At 39.9% G+C, this 16,768-nt stretch overlaps 1 protein-coding gene across 3 annotated transcripts in view; it reads right to left on the minus strand.

Annotated features, from left to right (window-relative positions):
- Positions 1-16,768, minus strand: part of nectin1b (nectin cell adhesion molecule 1b) — a 287,213-nt gene that overhangs the window by 184,109 nt on the left and 86,336 nt on the right. For all 3 annotated transcript variants that reach the window (XM_053623331.1, XM_053623333.1, XM_053623330.1), the window contains exons 3-5: positions 15,078-15,377; positions 12,293-12,410; positions 4,897-5,048 (exon numbers count right to left, since the gene is read on the minus strand). In XM_053623331.1, coding sequence (XP_053479306.1) covers positions 4,897-5,048; positions 12,293-12,410; positions 15,078-15,377 — 570 coding nt within the window. The remainder of the gene's footprint in view (positions 1-4,896; positions 5,049-12,292; positions 12,411-15,077; positions 15,378-16,768) is intronic.

Consider the following 16,768-nt stretch of genomic DNA (forward strand, 5'->3'; position numbering starts at 1 on the left):
GACCGGTCAGATTGCCCAGGTTGACGCCGTCCACGGCTGAAAGTGCTTACAATGGGCATGCGAGCATCATAACTGGGCGCTGGAGCAATGGAAGGTGGCCTGGTCTGATGATTCACACTTTTACATCAAGTGGATGGCCAGGTGCATGTACATCACTTACATGGGGAAGAGATGGCACCAGGATGCACAATGGGAAGAAGGCAAGCCAGCAGAGGCAGTTTGATGCTCTGCACAATGCTCTGCTGGGAAACCTCAAGTCCAGGCATTCGTGTGGATGTTACTTTGACATGTACCACCTACCTAAACATTGATGCTGACAAAGTACACCCCTTCATGGCAACAGTATTCCCTAATGGCAGTGGTCTCTTTCAGCAGGATAATGCACACTGCAAAAAGAGTTCAGGAATGGTTTGAGGAACATGACAGAGTTCAAGGTGTTCCCTTGGCCTCCAAATTCCCCAATTTTCAATCGGATCAAGTATCTGTGGGATGTGCTGGACAAACAAGTCTGATCCATGGAGGCCCCACCTTGCAGCTTACAGGACTTAAAGGATCTGCTGCTAACGTCTTGGTGCCAGATACCACCACCTTCATAAGTCTTGTGGAGTCCACGCCTTGATGGCTCAGAGTTGTTTGAGTGACACAAGGGGGACCGACACAATATTGCGCAGGTGAGTTTAATGTTATGGCTGATCAGTGTGTGTGTGTGTGTGTGTGTGTGTGTGTGTGTGTGTGTGTGTGTGTATGTATGTATGTATGTATGTATGTATGTAGCAAGGGTTCTGTTTGCTATAAATGTTTGCTATTCTTCCCTCTCTTATGGCAGTGATCAAGAAGAACATCTGGGAAATCTCAAGGCTTTTGGGAGAAGGTTTATGCCTCTACATGAAATGATGACAGCCAATGTCAGTGCAGATTAGCATGATTGCTAGAAAGGGGATGGACTAAGCAAGAGTAAAAAAAGAAAGAGGAAAAAAGACAAATACTGTATAAATGTGATTTTTGTTAAAGGGAGGAAAAGAGATCTAGAGATGGACAAAGAAATGAGAAGACAAATTCACCTTTTTGCTGTTTCTCAGACAATTTAAACTGTGTGTATGTGTGTTTATTTTGTGAGCAACACCAGTTACAATGAAGGATTAAGAACATTCCTTTTAAAGTGACTTATGTGCAGAATTCAGAGTTTCATTAATAATTTACATGACCATGCTGGTCCTTCCATATAGTCACATTTTCTACAATGTAGCTAGTATGTACTACACTACATGTATGTGATATCATCCTGTTATCAGACTTGAGATGACACTGTTAGATTTAAGATGCTGTCAGGAGTAATGATTTAAGTTCTCAACTATCAAACATTAATACTACCTCATTGACCTGGTTTTGTATTGCAGGTAATAAAAATGAATTTTGATTGTTTCTTAGAATACAATCATTCAATGAATTAATAAATTAACACGCAATTAACCAAGCAGACAACAATGTGGCCTTTTCATGGGGTGCACACTAACTCTAGATATTGTGGACACCTGACCATTTTACCCATATATTTGGGTCTTCCCCAAACTGCTGCCCCAAAGTTGGAAACACCCAAACACCCAAAGCCCCTGTTCACAAAGCGAGGACCATGAAGACATGGTTTGCCAAGTTTGGTGTTGAAGCACACCCTGACCTGAACCCCACTGAACACTTTTGGGATGAACTGGAGTGCCAACTGCATACCAAGGCTCTACCATTAGTCTAACGTTAGTTCCCAATCTCACTAATCCTCTTGTGGCTGAATAGGCACAAATCCCCACAGGTACACTCCAAAATCTAGTGGAAAACAAAGTGGGCACAAAAGCAAATTTGAATGTGATGGTCAGGTGTCCACAAACTTTTGGCCATGTAGTGTATTGAAAGCATGCATGTGTCAAATGAATGTTTACAAGCACATCAGTACAACACAGCTAGGATTTGACTCTCCCCTTCATTCAGTATCTGATTGATGAAGACACAAATCTAGGTGACCTCTTAATGGAGTGATCCATGATGGGGAAGACACTGGCAAAGACAGGCAATATACAGTGGGGGAAATGAGTATTGAACGCATCAAATTTTTTCAGTAAATATATTTCCAATGAGGCTATTCACATGAAATTTTCACCAGACATCAGTATTAACTCAAGAAATCTACACATATGAAGAATTCGCAACATTAGTCCATAAATAAAGTTGTGTGTAATAAAGTGGAATGACACAGGAAAAAGTATTGAACACGCTAACTGAAATTTATTGAATACTTGGTGGAGAAGCCTTTGTTTTTAATGACAGCTTGATGTCATTAAACCACACCATGATGCTTCCACCAAACTTCACTGTTGGCATAGTATTTTTTGGGTGATGTGCAGTGCCATTTCTTCTCCTAACATGGTGTGTAGTATGACAGCCAAAAAGTTCATTTTGCTCTCATCTAACCAGACTACACACTCCCAGTATTTCATAGGCTTGTCCAAATGAGTTGTAGCAATCTTTAAACAAGCTTTGACATGCCTTTTCTTTAGTAATGGAGTCTTTCCTGGTGAGTGTGCATAGAGGCCATAGCGGTGAAGTGCACTGCCTATTGTTTCCACTGTGGCAATGGTACCTGCTGCCTACAAGTGTTTCAGGAGCTCTTTCCTTGTGGGCCTTGGCTCTTGGGCTACTCTTCTGACTGTACCTCTATTCTTCTGACTCCCTTGTCAGAAATCTTGTGAGGAGCTCCTGTGCGTGGCCGGTTGATGACGGAGTGATGTTGCTTCCACTTGCGGATAACGGCCCCAACGGTGCTTACTGGAAGATTCAGAACTTTTGAAATATGTCTGTGTCTGATTCCATCAATATGTTTCTCAAAAAATAGGTTGCAAAGGTCTTGGGAGAGCTCTTTGCTTTTACCCATCATGAGATGTTTCTTGCGTGACACCTTGGAAATGAAAAGCCTTTTTATAGACCATCAATTTATTAACCCAGCTGAGATCAATCTGCTCAGATAGGAGGTATAATTACTTACGGATTTCAGCTGGTTCCTTGCCTTGGAGAACTGCTTTTTCTTAGTGTGTTCACTGCTTTTTTCCTGTGTCATTCTACTTTATTACACAACATTATTTATGGACTTTAATGTTGTGAATTCTTTATATTTGCGGATTTCTTGAGTTAATACTGATATCTGGTGAAATTTCATGTGAATAACCTCATTGGAAATATATTTACTGAAAAAAATGTTGACATGTTCAATACTCATTTCCCACACTGCATTACCCAGATGCAAACTAAGTGGACTGATCCATGGACCCTGTGAAATTGGATGAATTAAGCCATAAGAACAAGAGGAAAGCTTTGTGAGGATTATGTTGGTGCTAAAATGTGTTTTCCTACTCCTTTTTATAGTCAATATTTACAATCTGACTATTCAGATTCTCTCAGCACACAAATGTAGGCTTATTCTTGTGCATTCTCATAACCCCTTAAATTATTAGCCATGAAAGCTGTTTACTTAATTCATCAGCTGCATATAGGAACTGAACTAATTAACAGCCAAAAATCACCTCTCGTTAAGCAAAACTTCTCAGTGCACTAAGTATTTACAGATAATGTCCCCAATTTCCATTTTGTGAGTGGCCATTTTTCAGAGCTCCATAAACACTGTGATCATGTTGGAAGAACAAGGTATGAGAATTAGCCAGTGTAGCAGATCACCAGAAAGACAGAAGCCTGCATACACACACACACATATGCAATGCAAGTAAAACATAGTAGACATCACTTTCACATGGCAAGCAAAGGTAGCATGTTCAAGGATGAAACATGAGAATGCATGCATAGAAAAAACACCCCAATGCCAAGAATCATGCAGAGAGAAATAGAAAGATAACAGAATTCTTCAGCATGTATCTATGTCCATACACTCTAAAATGCCAAGATCCAATTTAGTATAAGCAAATCTGGAGCCAGCACTACCTTTGTTAAACAATATAATCAATTTGGCAATGTATCTCAAGATTCCCATACACCCATCCATCTTCTATACCGCTTAATCCTTTTCAGGGTCACGGGGAAAACTGGAGCCTATCTCAGGGAGCATTGGGCACGAGGCGGGGTATACCCTGGACAGGGTGCCAATCCATCGCAGGGCACACTCACATACACATTCACACACCCATTCATACACTACACTATGCCAATCAGCCTGCCATGCATGTCTTTGGACTGGGGGAGGAAACCGGAGTACCCAGAGGAAACCCCCACAGCACGGGGAGAACATGCAAACTCCGCGCACACACAGGGCCACGGTGTGAATCGAAACCCCCACCCTGGAGGTATGAGACGAACATGCTAAATCTAAGCCTCCGTGCACCCCTCTCAAGCTTCCCAATAACATTATATGCAAAAAAAAAAGACACTGAGAAATTATTCAAGCTTTGTTCGATTTGTGAGTTTGAAACTCTGTGATGCTATATGAGCAATTTATTTTGCCTTTCACATGTGTGTGTGTGGGTGGGTGGGTGTGGGTGTATTTCAAGCATACGCAGAGGCTGCAATGACTTGAGTTGTCTTCTACCATTCACCTTGCTGATGGTAAGTCAGCGTCAGTGTGTTAGTGAGAGAGAAAGACTATTTTGGATACAGTATGTGCATGCTCACACCCAAAACAGGCATTATTGATTAAGTATTATGCATATTTGAATTACACTCAAGTCAACTCAATTACTCAATAACTCTTTAGGCTGAGGACTGACATGTAGTCAAGACAAAGATTTTATTATTGTATAAAACACAAATTATTACTCTCAAGTACAGCTATAGTACATAATTCTCTCCCCAGGCTCCCCCCCACCCCCCAAACACACAAACACTTGCTCAGTAGCCTCAACATACCTGTAACATTGACCTCTACTAGGCCAGAGCGAGTGCCGATGCTGTTGGTGGCATCACATATGTATGTGCCACTGAAGTCGTTTGTCACGGGCCCCCTGAAGAGTAGAGTGTTGTTTCTGATTTCCACGTTTCTGGGCAGTGATCCGTTCAATCTGTCAGTCAAAAGGGACACGGTTGTTAAATTTCATTCAGACTGTTTAGAAATACTAGAAACCCATCAAACACACAAATCCCAAAAAACAGTGGATCCTTTCCTACATGATCCAATCTATGCATCTTAGTACATCAAGACAAGTTGGTTTCATATCAGATATTTCCCCAAACATTAGCACTTTAATTTGATACTATGAATAGGTTTTCTTTCACCGTGAATACAACAAACTCTTTTTTGCCTTCATATTGCATTTTGAACAGTTTGTCAATACATCTTACAGTCTGTAATCAAAGCGTTATTGTTGCTAGGTTTAGGATTTTTTTCAGGTTTGCTTTAGTTTGTCTCTTCCAGGAATCTCTCAGGTGCATGTGTGTTATTATGTGACATAGTTTACACAGTTATGCTAACTAGTTTTGTGAAACCAACATATGCCCTTGCACACGTAAATTAGTCCATTATTTGGTAACCAACAAACTTGCCAAACTATTTTAATTACTAAGTAGCAGAGATAAACACTATTTCATTTTAGTACAAAAACTTGTAGAATATGTATAACAAATTAAATTATTTATTGTTTGTCTCCATTTATTCATCAATAAAATAGTCTCACTATTAAGAAGCTAACAGAATTTCTGTTTAAGTTGTCACACAAAATGAGAGATTTTTGGGCGCTTCTCCCGGAGCGCCCAAAAATGCACTCCCTCCATCTGGTGGTCCTGGCCCCTTGGGCAAAATGTCCCCAGTAGAACTGAAAAGCAGAGCGACGTCCTCAGCAGGGCTGGAGCTCAGAGCGACGTCTGCATGGCAGGACAGCGGGACAACTTCCTCCCGAGGACAGGAGAGGGGAGCGATGTTCTCCGTGAGGCCCGAGGGAAGCTCCAAGATTTCCACGAGTCCATAGAGGGGAGCGAGGTTCTCCGCGAGGCCAGGGAGAGGAGCGAGGTTCTCCGCGAGGCCAAAGGGAGGAACAATGCTCTCCGCAGAGCATGAGGGGGGAACGATGTCCTCCATGGAGCAGGAAGGGGGAGTGACATACGGCGCGCAGCAAAGAAGAGGAACGACGTCTTCAGCGGAACATGGAGGCAGAGCGACGTCCTCAGCGAAGCAGGATGGCAGAGCGACGACCTCAGCCGAGCAGGAAGACAGAGCGATGTCCTCAGCCAAGCAGGAAAGTGGAGCAACGTCCTCAGCCAAGCAGAAAGGCGGAGCGACGTCCTCAGCAGAGCAGGCAAACAGAGCAACGTACTCAGCCGAGCAGGAAGGCAGAGAAACGTCCTCAGCTGAACCAGCAAGCACAGCGGCGTTATGCGCAGGGTTGGCGAACAGATGGGAACACTTCGGTATGTCAGGACCGGAGCAACGTCTTCAGCCAACCTGGGTGACTGAGTGACATCCTCAGCTGACCCGAAAAGCTGAGCAGCATCCTCAGACGAGCAGGGAGGCTGACCTTCATTCTCCGCTGACTCCGTTTGCTGAACTAGATCCATTATAGGGGAGGGAGGGTGGGAGATGGTACTAGCCCCGACCACAGACTCCCACTTGTACCCAGACTCCTCCTCCTGTTGGCGTGGCGTAGTCCTCCGTGAACATAGGTGGTAGATTGAAGCCCAGGTAATTCCTGGAGACCTACTGCTTACGTAGCGCAGCTGGGTACTCCTCCTCCTGTTGGCGTAGCATAGCGAAGTACTCCGCGAGCATAGATGGCATAGTGACACCCAGGTACTTCATAGTGATCTGCTGCTTCCGTTGAAGGTCTTACGTTCTGTCATGTTTCAAAGATGGTTTTGGAAGCAATCGCAGATACACAATGTTTTATTTAAACAAACAACAAAACAAAGACACTAAGACAACTTGGCAAAATATTGTGGCAAGAAACAAAACACAGTAACATGGAACAGGGTAGTCTAAGACAAACGTAAGACAGAGAAGCAGTGCAAACAATGGCTATATATAAGTGTGCTCATTAACAGAAACGTGATTCAGGTGCAGGTGGTCATGTGACATGTAGTACAGTGCAGTGGCTGATGGGAACTGAAGTCCAGAGTTACCTCCTTGATATATGACATTGTGCTACATTCCTGCTAATGTACAGATCTTTGCATCAAATTAGACTGGTCCTTAAAGTGCATCATCTCGTAGAAGCAAAATATAAATAAAATTGTACCCAAACTATAGGATAAGTAAAAAATAAAAAATGCCATCAACCAAATGAAAATATGCAATCAAATATAACAATATGCAACCAAATGAAAACAATACCCTGTCCAGGGTGTACCCCGCCTTGTGCCCGATGCTCCCTGGGATAGGCTCCTGGTTCCCTGTGACTCTGAAAAGGATTAAGCGGTATAGAAGATGGATGGATGAAAATAATTCAGGCCTATGCGGAAAAGGCAATAACAGTATTTACACCCAATAGAGTGGTGCAGGGATGACGTCATTTTGTACCGGAACCTGAAAGTTAGCATCCCACTGGTCGACAAAAACCAAATAGGATTTCCCAATAGGCTTTTGGACTATTGCAAAAAAATAAGCTCTGTGATGAACAAAATTTTACAATACTAACACATTTTGTCCATCAAGATAATTTTCACAAATAAACACAACTTTTATGAAGTTTGAAGCATAAATACAATCGCCAGAAATAAAAAGCTAACCGTATGCTATAAAAGAACTACACCACAGTTGCTCGACTTCAACGTCACCATCACCACGCTTCCGACAACTTTTCCAAACTTGATTTTTTGAACATTTTCCATAATACGGATTTACTCTGTGGACGAATGTTCATCCATGTTTTTTTTTTTTTTTTGTGTGTGTGTGTGCGCACACCTGAATCGGTTTCAGGGCTCTACTGTAACAATTTCTTTTAGGAGCACTTGTTCTCCTAATTACAAAAATTTAGGAGCACAGTCCAAAATTTTGGAGCATGGTTGAAATTTAGAATTTTTATTTTTTTTTCTTTTTAAAGAGATGGTAACGTTAATGTGCCACAATATAACTGACAAGTAGGCACGAGAAAACTTGAGCTAGTCAATTATGACAGAATTTAGGGACATGGTGTGAGCCATGACACATTCATTTACCTTCTGATAAACTAAATGTAATATTTTCAGTTAATTTTACAGGGTGTATGCAAAAAAAAACAACCGTTAACCTGTTTCACCTTGTAAGCAAATACAATAAACCTCAATGTTCAGTATATGAAGTCTGCTCCTCTTAAATATATTTAAAGCTACACTATTAGACATTTTCCACTGTCATGGTTCTGGGTTGGAGCCAGTTCTCGAACCGCTGTGTGTATATTGTGTATATATGTGAATAATCTCATAGGATGTGATTGGGTGAGTTCATTTACCCATCAGATGCAAAGCGCTTTAGTTTAATGGTGTTCATCATGGATGCACCGATCAGGATTTTTACGACCAATACCGATCCATATAACTGATGTCAAATTGATATTAAATGCAACCCATAGCAATAAAACATTATTTAATTTCTCATTTTATGAAGTTATTATAATATCTATTTTTATATTGAATGATTTATTTATAACTAAGCACATTTTCTGTCTTTATAGTTTAGTAGTTTTTGTTTGTTTGTTAGTTGTTCCTTTTAAGATCGGTTCCCCCAGTACAGTGTTGCCATGTCTGCTGATAATATTGTGTTTTTTTGGGGGATTCAATCAGAACATGGAAACTGGAGTTGACTTTTCTGGTGATATCTGGCAACCGTGAGCATAAATGAAGTGAATGCGCTGTCTATTAGAGTTAGTGAAGGGAGTGAAGGAGAGCGACAGCGTACTGTATGTTTACAGACTGAACAGTTGCTACTCTTGATTATGATTGGTGAGGAATTACATAATAAAGAACTTTCTTTGGATTACACCCAACCTTGTAGCGTTAGCATTATTATTAATTTACTCGCGCCCGACGCCGCTGTGTCTAAACGAGCATATCACAGTCAAAGGTTCAGGTCATTTTGAATGATCAATAAAAGGTGGCAGTTTGTGAGATCGGGAAGTTGAAGCGGATGATGTACAGAGTTACTCTTCAACATAATGGCTTCTTTGCAGTATTTATACACTTGTTCTGACTGAGGTGATGAAAAGCTGTGTGAAAGTAATTGTTGCGTGGTTTTCCACTTTCTGTAGTTTTTATTCCGATTGCGTTACATAACTCCAAACAGGTCGCGCCTGAATCGGTGCGCCTAAATATTTTTTCACAGTCGCACAAAGTACTTTTCAGTCGCAAATGCGAGTGAAATGGTCGCACAGTAGAGCCCCGAGTTTATCTGCAAAGTTATTTCCTGTTCGGCGTGATGATGTTTAATGTCCCCGACAACCACTGCAGTGCCATTTAGCAACATGTTAGTGTCATGATTTCCCCTCACGCAACCGCTGGAGCTCGCAGTGAAGCTGGCAGCTCGAGCACTAAAATGTTAACTCGTTTCCGGATTTTGCCATTACAAAATGATGTCATCCCTGTGCCGCACTATGGTGACTGGCAGTAAGTTTAGGAAGTGCTTGATTTGATCTGCAGCAGAGTTTTCCATGAGCGGAGGACAAACTTTAAACGTCAATATCGCAGTCGATCATATTCATGTAATTGTGGGCAGTCAAAATAGTAATTGCGATCGATATTCGATTAATTGTGCAACCCTATACAACATCATCAAATTCTGTGTATTTTGTGTAAGTACTTGGTCTAGACATGCTTTGCTCTTATTCCTCTTGCCTGGAGCATACCAGATGGCCCTCTGATTCTCCTTAAAACATATAATTACAATGTCTCCTTCAGGCTTGTTTGAACAAACCCAGCATCCACTGTTCCTCCCAGATGTCCACCAGCCTATCTATTTTAAAGTGGAAGCATCTAAGCTGTAACACTGATGAGAGAACTTTAGGACCTGGACAAACTTCTGGACATCTGCAGTGCTCCTACTGTGCACCTTGTAATCATTAGCCACTTCCATTTAGTAAGCATACTGAAATTTAGGGAGAGGAGGAGCTACACTGCTAACTGCCAAGACTAAATTAGGCTGGACACCAGATGCAAGGACTTGGCACTGCAACCTTCATTGTTTTGGTGCTTGATAGAATTACACATTACTTATAACAATACATATTATTATTAATCTTCCTCATCAATTATCCTGCACCTTGCATAAGTTCATTAATAGGATTTAGGCATAGGTGTGTCCATATATTACCCTGAGAATGCAAGTTTACAAAGATGTTTGCACTTGTGTGTAAATGCATGTTCTTCCATGTATGTGCATGTGTGTACATGCTCCATAGCAGGACACAGTTGACCTCCACAAAGCAGCTCCATGGGAGCTTCACAACTCATTTGATATGTGCTGTGCAATGCCACAGTGGCTGTCCTGTCCAATCCATCAGCACCATGGTGCAGTCTCTGTACCTATCAAATTCTCCCTCTGTTTCATCTTTCTCTACCATTACTTCCTATCCAATCCTCTGTCCCTCCTACTCTTTTCTTATTCTTTGTCATCTTGGTCTCTATACTTCATCCCTGCCTATCTCACATCTCTCCCCTGTTCCCCCTACTATCCTCCATCACCCCAATTTAACAGAACCCTGCCTTATAGGCCAGCTGCTGCACAGAGAAAACACTGCACCCCAAAATGCATTCCACTATATTAATATGCATTATGCATACAGCTCTGTGTTAAAGCTGCAACAAGAGGGTGTATTTACAAAGCTCATTTGTTATTCAAAGCAATGTTGATAACATCTAAAGCAAAATAGGTATAACTACACACAGCAATGCTGTAATGCTAATTCATCAGGACTTTGAGGTTGACTCAGCAACACATTTTCTTTTTCTCTCTCTCACACACTTAAAATGCTTATGGCCTTTTTGTCATGTATGAAAGAACAATGTATCTGCAGAGATATATATGCCAGTGTGGTTCTTCTATGTGTGATTGCCGAAATACATGGAGAGAGAAAAAATAACAAAAACCATCCATTTCATTAGGTATGAACAAGCAGCACGTACAGTCCCCTGCCACCCGAAACAAACAACAACTTAAAGAGACTGCGGTAAAAGCTTGGTAACGCATCACGAAAGAAGAAACCAAAAATTTGGTGATGTCAATGAGACGCAGTCTTAATGCAGTCAATGCAAGCATGGCATATGCAACTAAATATTAAGAGATATTTACTATAATTTGCATCAAGACTTGTCTGTTCCTATAGATTTGCTCACCTACAAATTGGGTGGTCTGATACAAAAGGTTCTATGTTTTATGTTGTTTTTTTTTAAAAAAAAAAAAAACATCTAGATGTAAATCGAAATAAAGCGACCTTTTGGTTTTTTTATGATCCGCCACGCCTACTTGGATCAAAAGATGCAGGCTATTTGATGGTACCTCAAATAGCGAAGGCTACAGCAGGGGGAAGAGCTTTCTCTTATAGAGCCCCACAGTTATGGAACAGTCTTCCAATTAGTGTTCGGGACTCAGACAGTCTCAGTGTTTAAGTCTAGGTTTAAAACGTATTTGTTTACCCAAGCATACCATGACTAGACTTTCTGTTATGCTAAGCACAGTCCTAACAGTCTCTTCTCTCCCTCTCTCCTTCTGTCGAGCCACACACGATTTTATGGAGATACTAGAGATCCTGATCCTTTCTGCTCTCCGGACATGCCTGATCCGTTTCGGATGCCCTACCCCTGGATGGAGCGCTCATCTACTCCAATTCCAGATTGCTGGGACTACGGCTGCTTCTAAGGTCAAACAGACTTCATATAAAACCATAATGAACTTTTTCACACTATCTGTTGTTACCCAGATGAGGATGGGCTCCCTTCTGAGGCTGGTTCCTCTCAAGGTTTCTTCCTCTTAAGATCTTGGGGAGTTTTTCCTTGCCACCGGCTTGCTCAATTGGGATAAATTCACACTTTTAAAATCTGTATACCGTGTTTATATGTTTCTATAAAGCTGCTTTGAGACAATGTCTATTGTAAAAAGCGCTATACAAATAAAATTGAATTGAATTGAATAAATACCAGGAAATAAAAGCCGAAATCCTAAACTCTTGTCTCATATCCATCTTTTGATCTCAAACCCAAATGTCTTTGGTTTATAGCACAAGCAAATGAATTGGCCTTGCCCTTCCAATAGTTTCAGAGGGGACTGTATCACTGTATTACTAGCAAAAAAAATAATTAATAAAAACCTGGCCAATTGAGAAATGAAATCCAGGCAATTTAGACTCACAGTTTCCAATGGTAGCCAGTGACAGCTGGATTTGCATCTGCGTCACAGGTGAGTTTCACATCCTGACGGTTCAGGTACCAATTTCCATCAAAACCTTCAATCTTTACCTCAGGTTCATCTGTAAGAAAACAATGTGTTTGAATATACTTACACTTGATTATACTGCCTTAAATCCTTTATTTAGCGCTTCTTTAAGATTGTTCAATAGTTAGTCAAGGAAAAACAATTACTGTATAAAATATTGCAAACTATATATAGGGTCTGGTTTTAAAAAAAAACAAAAAACAAATTGGCTCTTATTAGCAGGCCGAGTCAAATGATCTGACTCATTGAAAAGAGCTGGAATTCCAATCATTACTGAAGGATTATAACAATGTATATAACATTTGAAAAGTTAGGTGTTCCCAAATTTGTAAAGCACAGTACAGTATACTAAAAAATGAAATGCCTAACTTGTTGATTATGGGTCATTCCATCTCAAGTGGTCCAATAATTGCAAAGTTGGGTGCTCAACCGTTTTTAATTTGCCTAAAATACATTTTGAGTAATTGCTTCTAGGTATTGTCAACGCAAATCACCTGGGTTTTTTGTGTTTTTTACTACTATGGCCACCTTTGTGTTATGGAACACAAAAAAATTTGGTTATACAACTGTTTGTGGAAACCTCAATATCTCGACTCAGCATGGTCTTAACTCCTTGGAAGAAAAACCAGAGCTGTGGTGTTGTTTCTCCGGTGATGAAAGCAGAAAGTGACTTCTGAGCTGTAGTCAATTCCTGCTTTTATCACAGAAGAAACACCACCACAGCTCTGTTTATGACAATTTTCATTTGTAAAACACCCACTGTACTTCCATATTTGGATAAAATCTATTCCCACATATCAACTGTACATCTGTACCAACATGATAGATTAGGCTGGTTCTTCAAATCTGGCCCTCAAGGTGCACTGTCCCTGCAAATTTTACCGCCAATCTCAAACTCACAATTTTTTTTTACCAATTTAACCAAATGCTACTATAGAGGATTTATTTCTGTGAAAATTAGGGAAATCTTTTATTTTAAAAAAATAAATAAAAAAAAGTCCCAAACCCGAAATGTTCTGCACACACTATACTTACCTAGGTACCCCCTAAGAAATTAAGACTGAGACTCAAACACTTAAGTTCTAAGTCTTAGGAACAAGAATGTGCAAAATGTTTATATATGAGCAAGTACCTTGTAATATGCTCTAGAGATCAGTTTTTGTTCCAAGGAGCATAGGACCATCCAGAGCAGTTTCCATAAACAGCTGTGAAGGGAATTCTCTTATATCATGTACTCTCTTATATTATGAACTGCTATTAAGACACCTTATATACAGGGAATACTGGGTCAAATACCTATGATGAATGTATTCACTTAATTACCTCTTTGAATAAGCTGATCAGCTGCCATCCTTTATTATAGCTGACACATGTATTTTCTATACCTTGAAAAAACTTATTTTTGTAGTATGACTGTGTGCTTTGTCTGAATCTGTCTAGCACCATGCACCGCCCACGCACTGCAGCTTAGCTATGTGTATAAATACTCCTGTTCTGCACGAATAAACTGGACGTCTCTGTGAACAGCATGTGTCAGTGTGTTCATTTAGACTCTCCAGGCCTGAATACTCTGCGGTCAATCACACTTTCTTGCTTACAGCACAGAACTAAGAGTTAAGAGAAGTAAAAAGGCTAAAAGGCTGACGGAGGACTGAAAGACATAATCTGAGATTCCTTATCTCTAACAAACTGTATAGCCAAAATTTGTTGTGTGCCATGACAAAGATGGCAATCATATTTAAACCAAGTAAAATAAAAATAACAATAAAAAAAAACTGGTGGTTTTGCAATGCCACTACATAGAGGTGATAACTCAAAAGAAATTAAGAACATTAAAAACGGTTGCGCAAACTGCATTGGACCACTTGAGATGGAATGACCCTTATTCAATATGTTGCACAATTTCTAAGTTACTATATAAATGTAAGCAAATTTGTGATATTGAAATTGCTTGTACAAAAGGTCAAATTATCCATGAGTCTTAGCGCTTCCATTGAAGCACGTGTTCAGATGAGATGCTGATGGATTTAATCTAAAATAGATAGGTTTTACACAAACCTAGTTCATGCCAGCTCGATTGCACATTGTTATTAAAACAAAAAAGGGACATATCAAATACTAAGAAAAAGAATTTTTTTTTTTTAAGATTCTACTTTTCAGTCAAGTTCTTGCTAATACCACCTGTAATGAAAAACAGAGGTATTATCACGAGTGGTATCAGACTTTTGGACCTCGCTGTCTATATATATATATATATATATATATATATATATATATATATATATATATATATATATATATATATATACATATATATACACACACACACACACATACACACACACACACACAATTTTAGATTTTTCAAAGTAGATGAGTGTGTGACAGTTTCACACACTATTGCCATTCTCTCAACCAGTTTCATAAATAAAAATTCTTGACCATCAGAAGACAGAAGACTTTCCTTAGCAGCTCTAAGAATTTATTCATGTTAGCTTTTCTAGTATTCTTTATACATGCTCAGGACAGGCTATTCAATTAAACTTCATTCCTCTCCACATATTTCATGCATAGCTCTGAGATGTTTGCGGTCGTTGAAAATCATGACTTTAAAACAGCCCCCAATACTTTGTACAGATTTAGTGTATATACATTTTATTTGTCATGTAAAGAGGTTCTTAAAGGAAGCAGTTTGCCTTACACTGAACATTGAGGATGACACTATCACTGAAGTGATCAGAATTGTAGGTGACAATGCATGTGAGTTTCTGGCGGTGACTCTCACGACTTGGCACGATCACATAGTTGCTGCGTATAGTGACTGTGCCATTGGGATTGTGCGTCTCCTGGAATGTGGCTTGGCCCTTGAGCTTGGTATCCCACTTAATCACACTAGGTGGCTTTCCGTTCGCTGACAAACATGTAGCAACTGTCATCTTGTGCTTCTGGGCCCGAGCGATGATGATGGGAGTTGTAAGGGTCATGTGCGTCATGGGACGTGCTAGGTTAACAAAAAAACAAACAAAAAAAAAACAAATTTAATTACGAAACTATATACCATACATCATTTACATTTTGTAACCATTATTACATCACCATTATAAAATCTATTATCTGCTCAATTCCACTGTTTCTACAGTTCTGCTTTGGTCAAACAAATCCAGTTCCTAACTTTTTAAAGTGTAGTCAAAAGCAGATGAAGAAGGCACTAGTGTATCCAAACACCCAAAGTAATGCAATCCAAATTCTGGTAATGGTACCAATTAGCAGTTAATTAGCTCTGTATCTAAATTTAAAAAAAGTGTGCAAATGTGTATGCACTGGAAGCTGATTCTATTTCATCCCTTCTAACTGCCAGAGGGGAAGAGAGGCCATCTAAATAACCCATTATTTGCAGGTACATGCATGCAGAGATTTTCCAACAAGGTGAGATAGGGCTCTGGCAATTTCAAAGGCTTTGTCCTCAAATTAGAGTCAGGTAGTAAGTGAAGAGCCATGCTGGCAAAAGATCACTACTTCAGAAAATTGTTTTCTTTTGACAAGCTTGATGAAAAATACCAACATTTCATTTCTAATTACTTTTTCTATAACAGGTCCTACAAACTTTCCACAAGCTCTAGCTCACTCTCTCCCTCTTTTATCTGTATCTACATCTTGCACTTTTAAAAATATATATTTTAATTAAATGGAGGCACTATCTTAATGTGTGCGTGATCATGCAACATGTACAAGCTGACTGGAAGCAGCATAACCAAGTCAAGCATATAAAGGACTTTCCTCCTAGCTCCTCTGAATCAGAAATGTAAAAAATACTGAAATAACAATTATTTATAGAATAACAGGCTCTAAATAACTGCAAATGACACTTCCTGCATAGCATACTCTCCCATGCATATGACACTTACAGCAGTTGTAAAATTACAATTATTAAGTACATTATATATTTACTGTCCACTTTAATAGGAACACCTGTACACTTGCTCAATAATGCCATTACCCAATCAGCTAATCATGTGGCAGCAGCACAATGCATGAAATCATGCAGACACAGGTCAAGAGCTTCAGTTAATGCTCACATCAAAGATCAGAATGGGGAAAAAGTATGATCTAGTAGGATGCTTTTCTGCTCACCACTGTTGTAAAGAGTGATTATATGAGTTACTATATCCTTCCTGGCAGCTCGAACCAATCTGGCCATTTTCCTTACTTCTTTTATCAACAAGGCATTTCCACCTACAGAACAGTCACTCACTCAATGTTTTTTTGTTTTTCCATACAATTCTGTGTAAACTCTAGGCACTGTTGTGTGTGAAATTCCCAGGAGATCAGCAGTTTCTGAAATACACAAACCAGCCCATCTGGCACCAAACAACCTACCACGATTAAAGTCCT

The sequence above is a fragment of the Ictalurus furcatus genome, chromosome 4 (genome assembly GCF_023375685.1).
Source record: "Ictalurus furcatus strain D&B chromosome 4, Billie_1.0, whole genome shotgun sequence".
Taxonomy (NCBI): Eukaryota; Metazoa; Chordata; class Actinopteri; order Siluriformes; family Ictaluridae; genus Ictalurus; species Ictalurus furcatus.